This window comes from Lepus europaeus, chromosome 8 (genome assembly GCF_033115175.1).
Source record: "Lepus europaeus isolate LE1 chromosome 8, mLepTim1.pri, whole genome shotgun sequence".
Classification (NCBI taxonomy): domain Eukaryota; kingdom Metazoa; phylum Chordata; class Mammalia; order Lagomorpha; family Leporidae; genus Lepus; species Lepus europaeus.
In genome coordinates this window covers 75745353-75768288 of record NC_084834.1, presented here as the reverse complement: position 1 = coordinate 75768288, position 22936 = coordinate 75745353, and the positions used below count along the sequence as shown (strand labels likewise).

The 22936-nt window shown below is 38.5% G+C and overlaps 1 protein-coding gene across 1 annotated transcript in view; it reads left to right on the top strand.

The window, feature by feature from the left end:
- Positions 1-22936, top strand: part of BANK1 (B cell scaffold protein with ankyrin repeats 1) — a 313671-nt gene that overhangs the window by 52081 nt on the left and 238654 nt on the right. Inside the window, exons 4-5 of the mRNA XM_062198907.1 lie at positions 10021-10175; positions 19600-19738. Coding sequence (XP_062054891.1) covers positions 10021-10175; positions 19600-19738 — 294 coding nt within the window. The remainder of the gene's footprint in view (positions 1-10020; positions 10176-19599; positions 19739-22936) is intronic.

Below are 22936 nucleotides of genomic sequence, written 5' to 3'. Positions count from 1 at the left end.
TCCATTGGTTCACCCCCCAAATGGCTGCTATGGCCGGCATGCTGTACCAATCTGAAGCCACGAGCCAGGTGCTTCCTCCTGGTCTCCCATGTGAGTGTAGGGTCCAAGCACTTGGGACATCCTCCACTGCACTCCTGGGCCACAGCAGAGAGCTGGACTGGAAGAGGAACAACTGGGACTAGAACCTCAGGGTGCCAGCGCCGCAGGTGGAGGATTAGCCTCGTGAGCCACGGTTCCGTCCTAAATAAATAAATCCTAAAAACACATACAATCTCAACTGGTGTTACAAGAAAAAGCAAAGCATAAATGAATGAATGTGGGAATAATTTTTTAACTTAAAAAATTTGATAAGCCAGGTGTCAGATATTGTCTTTTGCTTAGGAATAAAATGATAACTGTTCCATGAGAAAATAAAAATCTCACCAAAGTCAATGTTACATTCTCATGAAAGATTCCAGTTTGGAGCAAATAGTTCAAAATAATAAGGTAAAATATGAATGTAAAGAAGCATAGATTCAAATGCTATTGATAACCTTAATTACATAGAACTGTGCAGTGTATGGATGTTGGAACAGGCAAAAATAAGTGTTTCAGAGATAAGCTACAAACATGAAAGATAAAAAATAAAAGTTATAAATTTATGCAAACATTTTTCTAGTACTTGATATGATGAATTTTTAAAAACTCTCATAAATAAATCATAGACTAGTTTAAGAGCTAAAACTGGTCTCAAATAATATCTTTGCAAGCATTGTTATTTGACAGATGGTGAATCTGAGACTCAAAGACACTGCATTCTTTGCACAAGAAGCATGATCTACAAGTGGGGAGAAAACTGAGAAAATCCTTATTGAATCAGAACACTGGTTTTTCTCTTCTAAAGCCCAATTTTCAAATAGCCTTATACTTACACAAGAGGACATACTATTTCTTATATTGTGTGTTCATAATCGGCCAATTCCTTCAATTCTTACATTAAAAAATAATTCTAATATCCTTTGAGCCAAGCACTGTCATAAGAACTGAAGAGAATTGTCATTACCTATTGATAATGATTCCACATTTGGCAGTATAAAGAGGAGAATAATTTTTCTCTAGCAGCAAGATTCAATCCAACAACATATAAACCACCCCTGGGAATTTGTTATAAACTAAAATATTCTTGTGAGATAATTCAGTGATCAACAAGAGCTGATAAACATACTCATTTACATAAAAAGTACCATTCCTATGTAAATTAGCAATTCTAAACCAGAGCATCAATTTAATGTCAAATGGAGTTTAATCTTATGCTATGGTAAGAATTAATGATTTAGACATTTTGCTGGGGGTGTGGACCATATGCTGTTTTGAACAGAACTGAATTTTTTTTTCTTCGATTCTTTTTTTAAAAAAAATATTTGTGAGGCAGAGATAGAGAATAAGACTGATAAACAGAGTCACTTATTCTGATTCACTCCCCCAGTGACCACAATGGCCAATGGCCAAGACTGGGCCAAGGTCAGAAGCAAGAGCCAATATCACAGCCAAGGTTTCCTTTATTCACAACAGTAACCCTATTGCTTGAGTGATCACCACTGACTCCTTTTGGGTCAACATTAGCAGGAAGGTGGCAACAGGAGCCGGAGTCAGGTATTGAATCTTAGTACTCTAATGGGGGCCATGGGTGTCTTACCTGGTATTTTAACTGCTAGGCCAAATGCCTGCCACATTGATTCTATCATATCCTTCCTATGATGGATTTACTGTCACATATGTGGATATTATTGTAGGTCAGCAAACAGCAAAGAGGTAATTAGGGGGCCTCTGGATTCTGATTAGCCAGATTATCAATAATAATAAGTTGTACGGCCTCGGAAAGATGCATTATTGGTCAGAACCCTATTTTCCTTGTTTGAAACAGCAACTATTAACCCTTTGCCTTGTGCCCTCTATCAGGTTTCGTGGCTTCAGTTTCCTTCTGAGCACTTACTAGCACCTGCTACCCTTCTTATTTTACTCCTCTGTTGTTTGCCTCCCCACCCCCACTAGATTGCTAGTCCTATGAAGAAAGGCTCATGGCAGTGTCCTCTGCATCTTTAATAGTACCTAATACATACTCAGTTGATAAATATTTGTTCACAGAATATATTATCCTATATAATGCAGGTAATGCCTATCTCAACAACTTTGGAAACCTTCAATAGGTGTGGTTATCAATACTCATATGGAAATTGGTTTAGAAAACCATGGGTATTCAGTTTAGGTCAAATTGCTAAAATTCTTGTCTTTTATACAAATAATTGGTTATTGCTTTCTATTCAAGCTAAGCTAAAAGTCATCATTTCTAAGAACTTTCCAGTTTCCTGACAGTAAATTAAGGCTGACCTTTTTGCCATTAGGAGAGTAAGATCAGGCATGATATCCAGAGGCTAAATCGCATAGACATTCACTGAGGATGGGAGAAAAATAAAACATCTGTGGTCAAGGGCATGGGAATTAAAATGAAGGCTAACATTCTTATACTCATTTATGTCATTGCTTATTCATTTATGGTCATGAAAACAACACAGAGTGAAGCCATTCTGTTGTTACCTAAACATAGTTTATTTTAATTTGCAGCCTTTAAATATTCTTACTCTTCCAGGCCTACAGAAGGATGTACCACTTTGTTCTAGCATCTTTCCAACTCTCTTTCAGCCATTGAATTATTTCCCAAGTTCTAGCTACTTAATAGGCTGATGCCCTCTTCTGCTGAGTCGTTGAGTAGATGACAGCTGGACAAACAAGAGTATTTCAAAAATTCATGGTAAATGGAATTAAAAGATACGTTTGTTTTGAATTCATACATAGTGTTTTTTTTTTTCAAAATGCATTTTCCACAAACATTTTGAACACGTCTCATGTGCATGAGTTTCAAAAAACTTTTTCACCAAAATAAAGTTAACATTTAATGCTATTGTCCACAAACTTTATAAGTTTCTTTAACCATGTCTTACTCTTCCTTCCCTGCACTTCCTCTCTTGTCTCTATTATGTGTAAATACCTGTAGTGCGCTGAATTCAGGTAGTACTGGGAATGATATTACAGTTGTCATTAATTCCCTGAGTGTCATGATTGTTAGAAACAGGTCCTTCCCAAGCAGAGGTGGGTACCTTTCCACTCTTAGTCTACTGCTTCCATCCAACACCATCCCCTTCAAGTATTTCTACTTGAAATGCAATCGTCTGTTCATTTTACCAAGAACTACTGAATGGCTGTTCCATTCATCAATGATTAAGATGGTCACTTCCTCAGTTCGTGAAGACTGGCATAAGAGATAATGAGAATCCATGTCCAGTGACTAACATGTTCTCTGTCTCTTATTTACTATTTTCAGTTTTAGTTTCATGTCTGAGGAGTTATAAGGATGACAACTTAAATGCTTAATACTACATGTCTTTATCTAAGCAATTAACATGGTGGTGCTGTTTTTAGTGTGTGTGTATATGTGTGTGTGTTTGTGTCTATTCATGGAAATACAGATTATGTAAAAATTATGAATGCATTAGAACTTTTTGCCCCTATATGTACCTATCTTTTTAAAAGTAATTATTTGTAAGGCAAAGTTAGAAAAAAAATAGGGAGAAAGACACACACACACACACACAGCTCTTCCATTTGTTGGTTCACTTCCCAAATGGCCTCAACAGCCAGTTCTGGGCCAGGCTGAGGCCAGGAGCCAGAAACTTCATCTGGGTTTCCCACATGGGAGGCAGTGGCCCAAGCACTTGGGCCATTCTCTGCTGCTTTCCTAGGCCATTAGCAGGGAGCTGATCAGAAGTGGAGCAGCTGGGACTCGAACCAGTGCCTATATGGGATGCTAGTGTTATAGGCAGTGGCTTAACCCACTACGTGACAATTCTATCCCCAAACTGAACTTTTAACTCAATTTTCCATAAATTTTTGAAGTATCATTGTGATATGAGTTCCTACTAATATTTGAACAAACTTTAGCTGGTACAGTGTGGATAGTAAGAATGTATGAGGAGGAAGGGTGTAGGAAATAGGCATTTAAAGCAAACTAGATTTCTCTTCCTATTATTGGAAACCAATGTTTACATTTGAGTATTTTTCTTATATATGTATTACAGGTAAATAGTTTTTGTTGTTATTATTGCTACAGTATCCTTGAAAAAATACATTTTATTTTGCATCCCTTGGTTTATACTGCAGAAACAACAGTTTAAGAATGTCAGTGCCAAATCAAGAGATTTGTGAAAATTACATCTTTGCAGTACATTTATGTCCTTTATCACTTGGAGATATGGCAGTTGACTTGAGTGGTCGGGAGTATTAGAGTCTTTTATATGGCACTAAAACACCAGAAGGGCTTGCTAGAATTTGAATTGCTTCAGCATACACTTAGTATGATTATCAGAATTATGATTATAAAATCACTTACCAGGATTATAAATTTGACAGAAAGTGTTGTTCCATGTTGACATCCCACAGAACTGTTGCAGTTACTTTCTAAGTCATAGTGGGATAGACAGAGAACAAATGATTTTGACAATAAAATTGACAGCTTTTGACAGTAAAACCATTGTTTTATTCATTTTAATATCTGAAATCAAAGGAAAAAAGGAGGAGACTAATACTGCATGTCTTCTCTAGACCTTTACATTATCCATATTCTTTGATGAAATCAACATGACTCAGCAAAGAAGACACTGTTAAGTCACTGAAGAGACTGAAACTTGTAAGTGCTTACTGGTTTCCTAAGGTCACCCTACAAGACAGGTTTTTTTTTTCCTAATAGTGGGCAGATTTCTTCTAGATGAAGTGCTTCTTTTTTGTTTCATCCACATGATGTAAAAGAAAACTGAACATTAGACTTGCCTGTTACCTATTGTTAGATTTTAAGTAATTGGATATTCAGGAATAACTTCTTTTATCATGTCAAATCATTAAAATGAAAGTGATCCAAATATGATAAAAATTAAATACTCCACTTTTTTCCAATTTTTCCTTAGTTTTATCAAATATCAGGAAATCTGCCCTTATGTCAAATGTGGATTTAACCAACTGATGAAGAATTAAACACAAAATACAAAAATCCTACATTAAAGTTATATGAAATTATATTTTAAAAATTGATCTCAGGAGCTGGCACTGTGACACAGTGGGTTAAAGCCCCAGTCTGAAGCTCTGGCATCCCATATGGACACCGGTTCAAGTCCCAGCTGCTCCTCTTCTGATCCAGCTCTCTGCTATGGCCTGGGAAAGCAGTAGAAGATGGCCAAGTCCTTGGGCCCCTGTACCTGCGTGGGAGACAAGGAAGAAGCTCCTGCCTCCTGGCTTTGGATCAGCTGAGCCCCGGCCATTGTGGTCATATGGGCAGGGAACCAGCTGAACGCAAGACCTCTCTACCTCTCTGTCTTTCAAGTAAATAAAATGAATTTTGAAAAAATGATATCATACAAGTAGAGAATAGAAAAGTGGTTACCAGAGGCTGGAAAAGGTGGGAGGAAAGGGGATGTTGTCTTTCAGAAAGTTAGGAAGCACATCAGGCCTCGTGCTGTTGCCTTAGGCAGACCCAGTACCATCTTGTCGTGTTTGGAGTCTGGAGCTATTATTATCTTAGGGCAGGAGCAAGCTACTTTTTGCTCAGCAGAAGTAGCAGCTGAGAAAATTCCAATTATTTCAGTTTTTTAATGAAATTTTAACTGATTAACACAATTTTTCTTAGGAACACATTCTGCTCTTTGAATTTTGATTTGGAGTTTAAGATTTGAAAATTAGTGTTGGAAAACTAACCTTGTGTTTGATGTTACATTTTCCAAACATGTTTTGGGCTCTGTTTTTTCTTTTGTTGCAGAACAGCCCCCCAAAACTAGTTGGCGGTATTGCTATAGAACCCCCCAAACTTGGGTCCACTCATGTAACCACAGACAGCCAATCACTGACATGGGGTGGTGGAAGAAAGTAGGTATTTATTTGCAAAGGACTGAACAGCTATTTCTTAATTCCTAGGCTCTTTGGAAAGTTAGGGGCAAAGATTCTTCTACATTGAAATTAGGGAAAGGTACATGTTCTGTTTGTATCCGTGTCCCTGATTGGTCAGTGGTATGGGGGGTTACATGTAGGTATTAATTACATTCTGCCCCAGGCCAGGAATTTCTCTGTCTGGACCAGGAATTATCCTAAACAAACCCCTCTAGTCAATATTGGCCAAGACATTTTTAGTTATTGAAGAAGCAAATAATTTCTTGAGTCCAGTAATTAGAATCTCGCAGGGCTAGCTATACCACTGTCGCAATTCAGTGAATTCTTTTGGCCATCCTAGGGGAAGGGGAAGGAAACCTTGGATTACAATTAAGATTGGGTCCCAGGGATACCTTGCCTAGGCTTTTAGGGACACTTGAACAGAGATTTGCTTTCACTCTTGTATCGCTTTCATTTAATTCCAGATTAATTTTTATCTTTCTGGAACTCTTCAAGTTTTATCTTATGTAATTGAGCCATTTATCAATTTATAGTATTCTAATATATTTATTCTTAAAATCTTTTTATTTACTTGTTGTAGAGAAGGTAGATAGTGTGCTCAGTCTACAATCTTAATTCATTCCTCTGCTTAAAATGTATATAGTTTAATGTATAAAAAAATTCTCACTGTAGAAAAATCATGCTTCTATATGACATGGCATTTTATCATTAATATTTTATGTACACATACATATATAATGAAATTTCCCTGAGCTCACTAACCAGAAATAACCCTTTTGATATTTTTGCTATATAGACATCTTATTTATTATTTTAAAGATTTATTTACTTAATTGAAAGGCAGAGTTACAGAGAAATGGAGATGGAGAGCTTTCATCTAGTGGTTTGTTCCTCAAATGGTATGAATGGCCAGGGCTGGGCCACACTGAAGCCAGGGTCATGAGCTTCATCCAGCTTTCCTCTGTGGGTATGGGAGCCCAAGTATTTGGGGCATCTTCTGCTTCCTTCCCACATGCATTAGCAGGGAGCTGGATCAGAAGTGGAGCAGCAAGACTTGAGTTGGCACCCATGTGGAATGCCAACATTTCAGGTGGTAGGTTAACCTGCTATGCCACAATGCGAGCCCTGGACATATTATTCTTATTCAAGAGTATATCTTGAATTCTTACCATATAATCCTTTGTATGTGTGGGGTTTTTTTTAATCTTACTTAAATGAGAATCTACTAATTGACAATTTTGTGACTTGAACTTTTTCAGTTATATTATGTACTTGTTCCATGTTAAATATCTTTAGTAGAATTTTATTACTGGCAGCAACTTTTTATCATAAAAAATGTTATTAATCTAGTCCCTTATTGCTTACATTGCTTGCATTTTTTTGAATTTGAAACTGTGCTGTGTGAACATTCATAGAGATAAGTCTTTTTGTACATGTGTAATTATGCCTCCAGGGTAAATAAAAATAAGTCTTCCTAATATCACAGAGAAATTATTAGAATCTAGATACTGCCATGGTGGATTGACTTAAACCTCCTTCCTGTAAGGTATATAAAATAAAATCAATTCACAAAATGCATTAGCTAGTTTTATACAAGTTTTTCACTATGTTGATTTGTGTGTTTTTGAGTGTGTGTGTGTGCACCAACAGAGAAGAAAATGAGACTGCCTCCAATTGTCAGAAAAATAAAGGCTGTTTGTCATTTCATTTCAAACAAGACTAGTGCTGAGAGAAGTGTGGAAATCTCAGGTGCGGTTGCACCTTAATTCTTAACTTTCATAAAACAGAAACCAAAAGACAAAAACAAAAAAGTCTGCTTTTTTTAGATGCTGAGAGACAGTTCCTCTCTAGGGAGCACCTTTTGTTACTGTTTTTCTGATAAGCTTACCTTTGTGGAACAGGGTCTTCACTGTTTTAGGTAGAATGAGATAAAAAATTCTAGCTACGTCTAACTGTACTGCCTTTGAGTGGTCTTCCTATTTATTCTATCAATGGCCTATACACAAAGACCGCCAGGAACATACCTGCACTTGAACTCCTTGGGTTTTTTTCTTGTTGCAGTGAAGAGAACATACACAATGGAGAACCATAGAGTATCTCAATAAGAAGGTATTTAAAAAGACTTTGCAGGACCATGGGCTTGTTTTAAGTAAGTTGAGGGAAGGTTCAAGGAAGCAGGGTTTCCCTAGAGTTTGCTTCGTGTCAAGAAGCAGGGACAAATGATAATATGATGTAGTCAGGATATGTTAATGACTCTGTTTAGAACTGGGACATGCTATTCTAGTTACTATGGAATGGAGAGAGTTTCTAGGACACAGCATTTTCTCTGCCCAAATGAGGTAGAGCCTAGGCAAAATGAATGTGTGACCTATCTAGGAGGCAGGAGAAATGAAAATAGTGTTGGTAAAGAACACTCATTCATACCGGTTAGGACTCGCGCTATTTGGCCATTCATGGATTTGAGAAATGTTCATTTCTTGTGTTTTGTGTCTGTCTGGACCCATTGGTGACAGTGGCCTTGCCTGATGATGTTTTATGAAGATACTGATGCTCAGTCAGAGAAGTCCCAGGTCTACCTGTGGGGCCAGGCCGCCTTTATAGAGCACTTTGTCTCCTCAAAGCCCCGGGACAGTTTCCAGCTGTCAGGAGCTTATTTTCATTTTTCCAGTTTTCTACTTTGGAGATTTGTGGGGCATTTCAATGTGGGCTAAAAGTTTGCAGATATGATCTTGCTGCTGTCAGAGTCTTGATTTCAGTCAAATTGATTCTATGTACCAATGAAATACTTTGGGCTTTGAGACACTAGGTAATAATAATTGTCTATTTCTTCATATATTTTTTTCAATTAAGAACAATGTTTGGTTGAAACTAAATGCTAAATTTCTAAATGTTAAAATGTGCTTTCAAAAATGGATACTGCCGGCGCCGCAGCTCAGTAGGTTAATCCTCTGCCTGTGGCGCCAGCACACCTGTCTCCTGCCTTCGGATCAGCGCGGTGCACCGGCTGCAGCGCGCCAGCTACGGCAGCCATTGGAGGGTGAACCAACGGCAAAGGAAGACCTTTCTCTCTGTCTCTCTCTCTCATTGTCTACTCTGCCTGTCAAAAAAAATGGATACTGTACCCTTCTTTGATATTAAAAATTCATATTAGTATGTCAATGTTGTTAGCAAAACTACTGTAAGAAAACAGAACTTATTTGATATAGAACATGCTCATTTTCATAGAACACATTAACATTTTGTTAATAATTTCACTGTGAAATGAGTATTTCATAAAAACATGTTAGTGGTTGTCTCATAGTTATAGATTTTATTTTGAAAAATCACAAAAAGGGCCAGCGTTGTGGCTCAGCGGGTTGACGCCCTGGCCTGAAGTGCTGACATCCCATATGGGCGCCAGTTCAAGACCTGGCTGCTCCACTTTCATCTAGCTCTCTACTATGGCCTGGGAAAACAGTGAAAGATAGCCCAAGTCCTTGGGCCCCTACACCTGCGTGGGAGACCTGGAAGAGGCTCCTGGCTTCGGATTGGCACATTTCTGGCCGTGGCGGCCAATTGGGGAGGTGAACCATTGGATGGAAGACCTCTCTCTCACTCTCTCTGCCTCTCTTCTCTCTGTATAACTCTGACTTTTGAATAAATAAATAAATATTTTTAAAAATCACATATGCAAATGGTAAAAATTATTCTGATGTAAATTGAAATGTGTTTTCTTCATAACCATCATGAAAAAGAAATGTTCTAATATTTTTCAGATTTGCTGTTTTAATTTTAAGAGAAATTATAAATGGTAATTGGACTTTTTGTTTTTTTGGAAAACATTTAACTAGTTGAATATAATATACAGCTGATTTTAGTTTCCTCAAAAAGGTGATACTGCTAGTTATCTTGTGTAGCATTTTTTAAATCATAACATTGTTTCAATTATTTCAGCTAGCTTAGAGTCAGACTTCCCATATATTGATGAAATTAACGGTCAACAATTTTCACTGAATTAAGGGAAGTACATGGCTGTAGTTATATTATTATATATATTCATTAAATTTTCTCTAGGTCATGAAGACTACCTTGAGTTAAAAATTCCAGCAGACCTAAGAGTTAACTATCCTGGGGAAATAAGCCAGAAAAAGGAAATTGATGTCTTGCCGGAAGCTTCCAGAAGCATCATGCCACTGGCAATGGTGATCCCCACTGAAATTCCATGCGAGGTCAGTAAAGATGTCTTGTTATTTAAGGGGCCCTGTTGTTTTAAGAGAGATTGCACTTAACTGGATTGTATGACCCAACATAGCTGGCATTTTGGCCAACTCTGTTCCTAGCTGCATCCTCAGAATCTAGAACAAAGTCTGACAAGTTGAAGTCACTTGATACATATTTGTTGAATAGTTTAATACTGGAGGACACAGGAATGCTAATTTCATCAAAAGTTATTTGACACTTTGCAAATAGATCTGTAACTACAATAGATACCAAATTATCAAAAAACAGTTGGATTCATTGTTTTAAAAAAGGACAACATTCTTTAATAGAATTTTTTTTTAACAGGCAGAGTTAGAGAGAGACAGAGAGAAAGGTCTTCCTTTTTCCGTTGGTTCACCCCCCAAGTGGCCGCTACAGCCAGCGTGTTGTGGCCAGCGTGCTGCACCAATCCGAAGCCAGGAGCCAGGTGCTTCCTCCTGGTCTCCCATGCGTGTGCAGGGGCCCAAGCACTTGGGCCATCCTCCACTGCACTCCCGGGCCATAGCAGAGAGCTGGACTGGAAGAGGAGCAACCGGGACAGAATCTGGCACCCCAAACAGGACTAGAACCCGGGTTGCCAGCGCCACAGGCTGAGGATTAGCCAAGTAAGCCACGGTACCAGCCTTGTTGAATGGAATTTTAAAACATTTATTTCAGGCTGGCGCCGTGGCTCAACAGGCTAATCCTCCGCCTTGCGGCGCCGGCACACCGGGTTCTAGTCCCGGTCGGGGCACTGATCCTGTCCCGGTTGCCCCTCTTCCAGGCCAGCTCTCTGCTGTGGCCAGGGAGTGCAGTGGAGGATGGCCCAAGTGTTTGGGCTCTGCACCCCATGGGAGACCAGGAGAAGCACCTGGCTCCTGCCATCGGAACAGCGCGGTGCGCCGGCCGCAGCGCGTTACCGCGGTGGCCATTAGAGGGTGAACCAACGGCAAAGGAAGACCTTTCTCTCTGTCTCTCTCTCTCACTGTCCACTCTGCCTGTCAAAAAAAAATTTATTTCTAAGACCACCAGTTTCTTAATTCTAAGACATCTATTAAAGATCAATATTCTTAAGTGGAAATATAAGAGCTAGAAGAACTTGGACTTCCAAGAATGAGAGTATAATGTTGGGGTAGGATTTCTGGTTAGATAATTACATGAAGCACAGTTCTGATATTTCTTTCTCTAAAGTCTTCCTTGGGTGAATCAGTAAAATAATCATGGTAGAACCTGACTGGAATCTCTGGCTATTTTATCTTTCTTAAGTGAACAGAAAGATGTTGGGCTTTAGTGTCTGGGGTGTCCTCTAAGGAAAAGAGCCAAGAACACAGGAGAGCCTTATGGTTGTCGCAAGACGGGTCCTAGGTAGAAGCCCATGGGTTTACAGGACCTGATGACGGACTCAGTGACCACTGTGGCTGGGACTCCCGACCCTGCCACAGTCCTGAAGGAAGGAGAAGATTCTGAGCTGAGTGAAGTCTAATTCTCTCACTCCCATCCCCTGCCATACCTAAGAAAAAGCACCCCTATTTTATGCTATTTTGCTGTCAATTCCAGAAGAATAAAAATTGCTCAGACACTACCTTGGAAACCCCAGAAACCTGACTGTCTATATAGGATTGAGGGGACTGATGGAGATGACCAGCACAAGAAAAATTACAACCCATTTGAAAAGCTCCAGAATAGAAGGGAGGAGATCATCAGACAAAATGATCAGAACCAGCAGCTCCTATTGAGTTAGCAATAATGGCAGAGCCAGAAAAGGACTGTAATAAAGAAGAAACGGGCATGACTCTCAAGTAGATGAAATCAAAGCAGAAACTAAAAATATCTTGTGGGGAGTTATGCAGTGAGTCTAAATAGCTGCTTTTAAAAATATCTGCAATAGTAAGATGTGAGCACTATAAAACCCTCCCATTACCAATGTTACAATGAAACCAAAGTTCAAAAACTGTACTTCACTACCTTCTAAGGAGAGAGATCATATGCAGGTGACTGGTTAGGTTAGACATTTTGGAGTTTTTCTTTAAAGATCTATTTGAAAGCTTAGAGCAAGAGAGAGAGAGAGAGAGAGAGAAAGAGAGAGAATATCAATCTTCTACCTACCGGTTCCCTCCCCAAATACTCCCAACAGCCAGGGCTGTGCCACTACAAAATTAAGAACCAGAAACTTTATCCTGCCTAAGTTCATATAAGTGGTCCATTTCTGCTGTCTTCTCAAGGGAATTAGCAGAAACCTAGGAGTTAAACCAGTGTTCCAATATGGATGGTGACATCACAAGCAGTGGCTTAACACACTGCACCACAATGCCAGTCCTGGATAGGGTTTCTTTCATTAGAAGAATCACTGCTGTTTTTTATTGACATGGATATAATTCTTTCAGTTCCTTTGAAGTTAAATTATTTCAATATCCAGTCTGTCTCTCGGAATCCTACTTTTTAAATAATCCTAAAAGTTGAAGAGTTGCACAAGATTATTTCAGCACCAACCCCTTACTAAAAATTCAAAATCCTTGGCCCAGAAATAGTTATTTCAGGCAAAAGCGTGCATTGTCCATACCTGGAACTTATGATCACCAAGCAACTCCAGAAAGACCATTTGTATTCAACTGAGTGCAAGTCATGTTTTAGATTAGCCAAAGTAATATTCATTATATGGTAATCATCTAAAAGCACCACTTTTGAACTTAAACTCATTTCTCAGAACTCTTCCAACCAATACTTTCTCACCCAAGATGTAGTTGAGGTTTTCCTGCCATTCTACACTACTGCAAATTGAGAATATTATTCCTGCCAGTCACCAGGTCTGGTTTAAGATATGCCTTATTCACACTCAGTGTCTTCAAACCTATTCATTCCTTGTGGCAGTTTTGACTTTCCAGCGTGCAAACCTTGAGTTAATGCTGAGATCTTTAGAGTGGCATAATCTTCATTTTCTCTGATGAGCAAGCAGTTAGTATCAAAACCTCCTGCTGACTCTTCTTGCTGTGAAATCTCTGAGATCTGTGCACCTGCCTCTTAGAGGAGTTCTCCTCCAGTCATGTCACCTGTCCTGGGGAATCAGTATTAGATTGTAATGGAGGCAGTGGGTGCTGCTGCTGCTGCCAGAGACCGTAGGAACTTGCAGGATGGATCTGTCTGCCTTGACATCTTGCCCAGCACTGTTGCTTTCCACAGAATTTGTGTGTCCTGGGCCTTAAACATTTTGTGCCTCCTTAAAAACAGCAAGGCTTTTTCTTTCTTCAACATTTTATCCATGCACTACCAAAGAAATGCCTTTAGTGTTCTATGTATGTAAATTACTCCATGTCTCTTAGAGAGAAACCTAGGTAAGCATTAATAGTTTAAGTTTGCTTAATTTGGCCTCTTCTTTTACTTCTGTATTATTGACACATTGTTCTATTTCGTTTTTTTTTTAAGCCTTTGTATATGGGCCTAGTCAAATATTTTTCTAGTATAATCTAGTTCTCTTGATCTTTATCTTATGATAATTGGCCATGAGAAATACAAAGTCAGTGAATTCCAAATCTGTCAAACATACCAATTGTTCAATTAATTCTATCCAATTTTATCTCACTGATCAAAAATCGACCTGTGAGGCATTCTGTTGTTCAAATAGTATCTAGACTAGAACCAGATCTGATGAGTTATTTGGTAGTGTCTCTTTGGTTGGTTGTCCATTACACCAAAGTCTTAAATCCCACAAATTTCTTTAGCAAATACCCTCAAAGCAATGGTTTTCAACTGGGAGTAATTTTGCCCTAATTCTACTAAGGGCACATTTGTCAAAGTCTGCAGACATGGTTTGCTGTAGTATTTTGGGGATTGCTACTTGCATTTAGTGGGTAGAAGCATGGCATGCTACTAAATATCCCATAATACAACATGCTCACAAAAATGATTTCTGTGTTCCAAAAAATATCAATAGAGAGGCACATGTTTTTCTTAGCAGCTAAGATGGCCATGTTCCACATCAAAGTAAATGGGTTTGATTCCTGGCTGGAGCTTCTGAGTTCAGCTTTCTGCTGGTATAGACCCTAGGGGGCAGCAGGTCAAGTGGTTAGGTTATTGATACCTCCTTGGGAGACTGGGATTGAGTTCCAAGCTCCCAGCTTTGGCACCCTAGCCATAGTGGACATTTAAAGAGTAAGCAACAGAGGGGAGCTCTCTCTCTCCCCGCCCCCTCTCTGCATACCAAGTAAATAAAATTATATCTATCGAGAGAAATAGACAAAGTGAAATCACTCAAGGCAGAAAATATATCTACCCTCTTACCTAAATCACCTTCAAACTTGCTTTACAATGGGATCAAGAATTCAAGGATGCCCTCCACGGCTTCTCTGCAATTTGCCTAATTGCTCTAGAATGTCTTGCTAGCACTGCCTAATCTCTAAGGAATGAGTCCAGTCACTCTTCTTACAGATTTTACTGGAAGCTTTGAGAGCATCCAAATGTTTTCCTTGATGGGGCCACTCTTGCAAGTGCTGCAGTTTGCTGTCTATTCCTGACCTCGCCTGTGATTTCTATGAGCTCCTGTGACAGATTCGATAATGGATTCTATATTTAATTCCTTTGCAGTGGCACCATCCCAGAGAGCAATTAAGAGTGAGCTTATTTTCTTTGTCCTGTTTTTTGTGTGCAGGCAGATGTTTAGCATGCCATTTTCCTTCCACTTTGGAAGAAAATGCGGAGTGCAGTCTTAGTTTGTCTCCTAAACTTTTTTGATATACTTTAGCATAATAAAGCCATACTACTTACTTTTGTTTTATTCTCCCACTGTAGAAATCCTGATGATAATGCTAATCATTTTATTTGAAAGGCAGAAGGACAGGGATGTCTTCCATCTGTTGCTTCACTCCTCCAATGCATGCAACCATCAGGGCTGGCTGGGCCAGGCCAAAGGCAGGAACCTAGAAATCAATCCAAGTCTCTCATGTGTGTGTCAGGGACTCAAGTACTCGAGTCATCACCTGCTGCCTCCCAGGGTGCACAGTAATAGGAATCTGTATTGTAAGCAGAAGGGCTGATGCTCAAACCAGTTACTCTGATATGGGGATATGGGATGTAGGTATCCCAGGCAGTGAAACACCTACCCCAGGCAGAAACATTTTTATAGGAAGTTCAGTCACCTTTTGATTTCTTAAGTAAATTTAATTCTTGAAGTTATAGTGCAACCACAAAAGCCATTAATATGATTTGAGCAGTAGCTAGAATTATGTTAATTTCATTGAATGGTTTTTCTGAATCTTAGAAAAGGGCACGTTCCCTGGTAGAGGCCTTCATTTTGTAAGGCTTGCCCATTGGCATCCCTCTGGGGCTGAAACCACCCGAGTCTCCAAACCCACAAGACAGAACAGCATCTGTGCAATCAACAGCAAATCTAGAGCTGCCCTGAGTATATTGAAAGGATGTGATGCTTAAGGGCCATAAGCATCTCAGACATTACTTCCTTCCAGTTCATTCCTAGGCAATGAACAGAATGTTAAAACACACAAACACACACACACACACACGGTAGCGCTAACAGCAGCACTGTTCTGATGTCGAATCACAAACGAGTCTTGGTAACCAACGTTGACTTAAAGCCTGATCCTGTGATTTCACTGAAAAATAATGAAATAGCACAAGATGATGGAGTGTGTTAATGTCTGCAGCATCTATATTGTGAAATATTGCCCTTTTGCAGGTGATTTTCTAATTTTTTTTTTTGACAGGCAGTTAAACAGTGAGAGAGAGAGAGACAGAGAGAAAGGTCTTCCTTCCGTTGGTTCACCCCCCAAATGGCCGCTACGGCCAGTGCTGCACCAATCCGAAGCCAAGAGCCAGGTGCTTCCTCCTGGTCTCCCATACGGGTGCAGGGCCCAAGGACCTGGACCATCCTCCACTGCACTCCCGGGCCACAGCAGAGAGCTAGACTGGAAGAGGAGCAACTGGGACAAAATCCGGCGCCCCAACCGGGACTAGAACCCGGGTTGCTGGCATTGCAGGCAGAAATTAGCCAAGTGAGCCACAGTGCCGGCCAATTATTTCTATAGTTGCCGAAAGACATCTTTTCACTTAGTAAAATATTTCTCAAACTTAGCTTCTTATAGAGACTCCTAGGAGAATTTTGAAAAACTAATCATGCCTGTATCCTATTGCCGGAAATTCACATATAAATATGGTCTCTTAGAACCTGTGCACTGAGAGTTTTAAAAGCTTCCAAGGTGACTCTGAAGGGGAGAACTATCAGCCCAATCTTACACCATTGCCATAATCAAATGCTTGCTCCGCTTTCATGGGCCAGATTGATGTCACCTGCAGAAATCTGCAGAGTTGTCCTTACTTGACAAGAACCTATCCTGGATGACCTGTGCCGGATAACATAGTCAGGAATACATGAGAAGCCACTGGCTACTGTACAAAAGCCACAGTAAGCTGATATTGTCCACTAGAATCAGAATCCTCTGCTGCTAACTAAAATGATTTAATGAAGAAATTCATCCTAACACAACCAGGATTTTTCACTATCACCCTGTCATACGGTAGACCAAGTTTCCATCCTTTGGGTTAGGTCTCAAGATTTGTCTCCAATGTGGCAAAACTTTAGAGTTTGGCAGTGATAATACCAAATTCTTTTGTTTCTCTGAATGCTCAGATCCAAATAAAGGATATACCAAGGAATCGGAAAGATTGAGAGCAAAATAGCAGATTCATAATGGCAATAAAAGCTAATTTTATGACAATTCAAATGTTCTAGATTGTGCTCCATTGAATGAAATGTACCCATATGATAAAGGAGAAATCTTCCCTCTTGGAGAAGGCTACGTACATGGAGATGCAGGCAATTGGTGAAGATATTTCTCACGTGCTTCGCTCTTTCAAAGTTCCACATGATTTGAGAAAATAAAATGCAATTAAGATGTATAAAATTTAGTGGGGGTGATGTAGACATGACAGACTAAGAGTATGACATACAAATAGAAGAGAGGTGTGGGCATGAAAAACTCCAGCCTCTTTGAAAGTGCTAACACTCTTTGTGGATGCACTCTCATGAAAGATTTTGTGCAGTTGGTGAAACCTGAGTTAAACCTAGATGAGGATGATAAATGTCAGAGGTAGAGGAAGAAAAGGAACTAACCCAAAAGCATACCAGTATGATGAATAAGCAGGGCCAGCCATTTAATTTTCAGTGCAAAATGAAATTGCAAGGCCCCTGTTCAAGTTATTAAGCAATTCAAGGCAGTGACAGAGCATTTAACCAAGTGCAGAGGCTTTAGGTATAGGATCCCAGGTGACTGTACATGTCATTGGCCCATGAAGCCAGCCCTGGGTACAAATGAAGACACAAATCTCTCATTTGAAGTGGCAGGTGTGCTTGCCTTTGGTTTAGAACTTTTCTCTGGAAATGGTTGAAAGGTCAAGTCTTGCCCTCTATTAAGGAAGGAATCTGATGCATAAGAAGCAGCCTGTGTGGGTACTCTAGAATGAGAATGAGATGGCTGGGTGAAGAAAGCACTGGGAGAATACACGTGCATTGATCAAGCTTGGATAGGGATAAGTCAAAGTAAAGCAGGGCGTGATACATAGAAAAGAACCTGAAAGAGCTTTGAAGCAGAGCAGCTTGGGGAATTGAGCAAAAGTGAAATGGAAAGTCAGTATTTGGCTGTTAAAGATTTGAGGTAAGGAGACAGGAAAAGCAAAAGGAACAAAAGAACTGTGCTAGAAGTGAGCTTTATTGAAGAGTGGGAGGGAGGTTGCAGGGGTGCATATTGGGGGCACTCACATTCTTGACCTCTTTTCTTGTTGCCAGTGTGGGACAAGAGCAATAGTAGGAATTCTGGTAGTTCCATTGCAATAGGGTCTGTTCTCCATGTGCTGTTTACTGGCAAGGAGGAATTCAAAATATTTTGTGGCCAAATAGTTGGCAGTATTAGATTTGGGTGGAAAATGCCAAAAGTGGATTTGTGTGTCAGCTGAAATGACACATAATATTTGTAGAAACTATTGAGGGACTAGCATTGTGGATTAGTGGGTAAAGCAACCACCTGCAATGCCAGCATCCTGTATGGGTACCAGTTTCTGCCCTGGCTGCTCCACTTTCAATCCATCTCTCTGCTAACAGCCTAATAAAAGTATCAGAAAATGGCCAGAGTGCTTTGGATCCCGTCACCCACATGGGAGAAACAGAAGCTTCTGGCTTTAGCCTGGACCAACCCTGGCTCTGTAATAATTCTGACTTTCAAATAAATAAATCATAAAAAACTAATAAAAAGCATTCAGATGTGTTTTATTGTAGGATGATTCATGCTTAGAGAGTTAATGTTTAAATAAAAGAATTTTAAAATTAATAACTTTACATAAGCATGACTTTATAAGAGCATGTAAATGAGCTTCCTGTTTATTATAGGACTAAAATTTAGTATAACATTGAAGAAAGCCTTTAAATGGTGATATCTGCTATCTTTATGATATACTCATAAAGATAATATTTATTTTTGGAATACTGTAGATTTGTGAGTTAGATTGTTCTGATTAATCTTCAGAATGTAAGTCTATGTATTATTTTCCCTGTACCTAAAAGGGAAAAATAACCTCCATTTTGGTTTTTCTATGTGTATGTGTATATGTATTTATGTTTTGATTAGGATTTAAAGAAATGCCTTCATATAAAGGGTACTTAGCATAATTCCTAGTATAAAATAGATGCTCAATAAATGTTTATTCCTTTATTTTCTCTGAATAAACTCCAGTCTTCTCATCTCTATTATTTTTTTCTGAATTATTTTTCAAAAGACAAAATTCTTCAAAAGTTACATTGTGTTCCTAGATTTAACATTTCCATCTTAATTAAATCTTGAAACATTTAGATGTATGACCTTTGAGCAACTCAGAGCCTTCAAAGACCCTCATAAATAATTACCATAGAATTTCTATTTTATAAAAATATACAACCATTAAAAATTTTTAAATAACATTATACTTAAAATTTAAGAGTTCTTAAAGTTGAACTTACTCAACCTTCATATATAAAAAGCAAGGTGAGTTGTAGAAGGTTAGAAGGAAAAGGATTTGGTTAACAATTGATTTTATAGCCCCTGCTGTATCTGCAAAATCTTGCTTGGACCATGGCCTACGAAGTCATACGTAGAAGGAGGTAAGAGGAAAAGGGAGCAACTGAGTCTCACTGGTCTTTGTTGTTTCAGCTGGAAAACGTGGTATTGGAGAAAAACAGAGCATTTATTAAAAACACCAAAATTATGACTTTAAAATGCAGTGAGAATCACATTTATATTTTTCATATCTGAATGTGATTGAAAATAAAAACACAATTTGAGACTTATTTAAGGATAGTTTATGACCTTTATCATTAATAAATAAATTTGTTTAATGCAAACTGCAGTTGCTTAATTGGGTCACATTTTCATCTTATAGAATCCTGGTGAAATATTCATTATTTTGAGAGATGAAGTAATTGTTGAGACTGTGGAGGCTGAATTTACATCAAATAATAAGTGCATTAGAACACGACCAGCCCTTTGGAATCAGAAAGTCTGGCGTATGAAAGCTTTAGGTAAGGCTTTTATATACAAGTACAAACATCATCCTGAGTTCCTTTCGATAAATTTATGAAAAATGGTTTCACTTCCCTACAGAAATGAATATTGTTCCGCAGGTGCTTCCTGTGTTTAGTTTTCACACCCAAGGTTGTTATTAATCTGTATGTGCAAAAGGAAGAATGTGTAAATTATGAGAAATTAGTTTGTATACCATGTAGCTAAGTGACAGCCAGTAACATCACCCATTTTGAAATTGGCAGCAGAAAGCATTTGTTAATATACATCAATATTTACATACAGAGCTGAGATCACTTACTCTATTCAACATTAGGACTAATAGATAATCGGATTTAAAAAAAATATGCAGGTTTTAATACATGTAAACATTTACATTAGGTACCTATGTTTATATGAGTATTTCTACATACCTATTCAAATATCCAAATATTATGATATTAAGACTAGAGAAAAATTCAGGTCTGTTCTATAATCCCATGCTACCTCACAAGGCTCTTTTCACATGTAATTCCTTAATTCAAGATGACCTTAAAATATTGAATCCTACTCTGTTCTTTTTTAACTCAGAAAATGAAGTAAATAAATGGGATCAAAGCTAAAGTAACCCGGACTTCACAGCCCAACACTTTCTAATACCAAGGCTGCTATGCAGAATACTTCCCAAACAACTGTGACTTTGGAGAGCCATTCGTGGTTTTGATATCGATCTCCTACAGCTTTTAATGTTTCTGTTCACCTAGAATTGTACATTTCACGATGTCAGAGTCCATGATTATATATCTATGGGTAGCCAAAGTGGACTTTTATTATTTACATCCTACATTAATCTTTTTCCTTTCCCATAATTCACCCTCAAGAATTCAAGTTTTTTTGTTGTTGTGGAAAGTATAATTCATTTTATTGTTTTATCATCATGCTGATTTCTACATGTAATATTCCCATCATTTCATTGTTTCATTGATGAAGCTAACAGTTTCATTATTCTGCTTTGCTTACAGCATGATAAATTATGTCAGATTTAAAATAACCACACTTGCTCCAGTCATTATACTGAAATAAAAATCTATATTAATGTCTGAATGTTTTCATATAAATGCAGGACTACTTGGTTGTTTATAACATCCATTTATGAACAGAGAGTAACATTACCATGTGAAACTTCATAAACATGACTTCATAAATATTTGGAAATAAAAAGATGCCCAAGCTTACTGTGAACTGGGAATATAGTAAAAATATATAAAATTGAATTTGATGTTAAACACTGAGCATATTTTGTGTTTTTTTTTTTTCTTTTAGAATGTAGCTATAATGCAGTTCAATTACAGAGCGTTTGTAGGCCGTTGTTGTGCAGAGCATGTGTTCCCTCCACGGACTTGCTTGCACAGTTTAGGTTGGAATTACTTTATAAGAAGGAATAGACTTTGCATCGGCCTTTATAAACACTTCATTTACAGCTTCCTTCCATGGACAAGTACATGCAGACGTGAGATGAGAAAGAATCCCCTCTCCCTCTCCTAGTTGTTCTTTCCTCCTTGTATCTAATCCCCCTATTTCTGTAAACTGTAGTCTTAACTAATTAAATGAACAATAATTTTGAGCTAATTAATTTTAGTATTTAAATCTTGTTGGACTGAAATCACTACAGAAAAGTCAATATGGTAAATTAAGAAATACTTAAAATAATATTTCTCAAATAGCAAATCAAGTTATCAAATAAAATTTTTGACATTAATAGGGATATTTTGGTCAGTATACTTACTGGCTAAGAGTAGTGGCAAGAATAAAACATATTAAAGTTCAAATTGTTTATTAGAAAAGCAGAAAACTAATATACCGTGTTTCTCAAGTTTTACCATACTATAATATTATCTACATGGTTAAATAGCAAAATTGTAGTAAATAAATAAATTATTTACCAATTATTTTAATTAAAAATTTCCAAATCTTTTTTGTTTTTAAAAAATTTTTATTTATATAAATGGAAGAAATTTCATGTATCTCATGTATACAGTTTTATTTTTCTCTTTTTTTTTTTTTTTTTTTTTGACAGAGTTACACAGTGAGAGAGAGAGAGAGAAAGGTCTTCCTTTTCTGTTGGTTTACCCCCCCAAATGGCCGCCGGGAGCCAGGCACTTCCTCCTGGTCTCCCATGCAGGTGCAGGGACCCAAGCACTTGGGCCATCCTCCACTGCCTTCCTGGGCCATAGCAGAGAGCTGGACTGGAAGAGGAGCAACCAGGACAGAATCCGGCACCCCGACTAGGACTAGAACCTGGGGTGCCGGCGCCACAGAAGGAGGATTAGCCAAGTGAGCTGCAGCGCCAGCCTCATATATACAGTTTAAAGAACATAATAACACTTCTTACCCCATCCTCCCTCCCTCCTTCACTCCAAATCTTTTCTTCAACTGCAGTGTTCTATAAATTGAGAGGTTTCTTAAAAAAAAAAAAAAACTATTTGTTGATATGTAGCAATATACATCACCATTACATGAATCTGTATGGGAATATGAAGAAGAAAAGCATCAGCAAAATTGGCACACAGTCTTGTTTTCTCTGCCTCATGGGAATATTTTTTTAAAGATTTATTTATTTGAAAGGCAGAGTTACAGAGAGGCAGAGGCAGAGAGAGAGGTCTTCCATCTGCTGGTTTGCTCCCCAGATGGCCACAACAGCTGGAGCTGTGCTGATCTGCAGACAGGAGCCAGGAGCTTCTTCTGGGTCTCCCACAGGAGTGCAGGGGCCCAAGGACTTGGGCCATCTCCTACTGCTTTCCCAGGCCACAGAAGAGAGCTGGATCGGTAGTGGAGCAGCCGGAACTAGAACCAGTGCCTATATGGGATGCTGGCACTGCAGGTGACGGCTTTATCTGCTATGCCAAAGTGCTTGCCCTGGCAATATTTTTTGGAACATTTTGAACCCTAGGAAGAACTACATCTTATATCAAAACCCAGTATTTATCTACAAATACAGAATGGAAGCAGACATTTTTTTTAAAATCATGCTTAATATTAATGATTTAATCCCCAAAATATTAAGAGTTTAGAACTCATCACTCTCATAAGAAAAAGCAGAAAAATCAGAGTTGATCAATTTTCTTGAATCTATCAAAGATCAGAAGTTTACAGTGTAGTGCTGGAAAAGCATGATAGCTTTCCTTACCCATCCTAAAGGTTACAGACAACATCCCTAT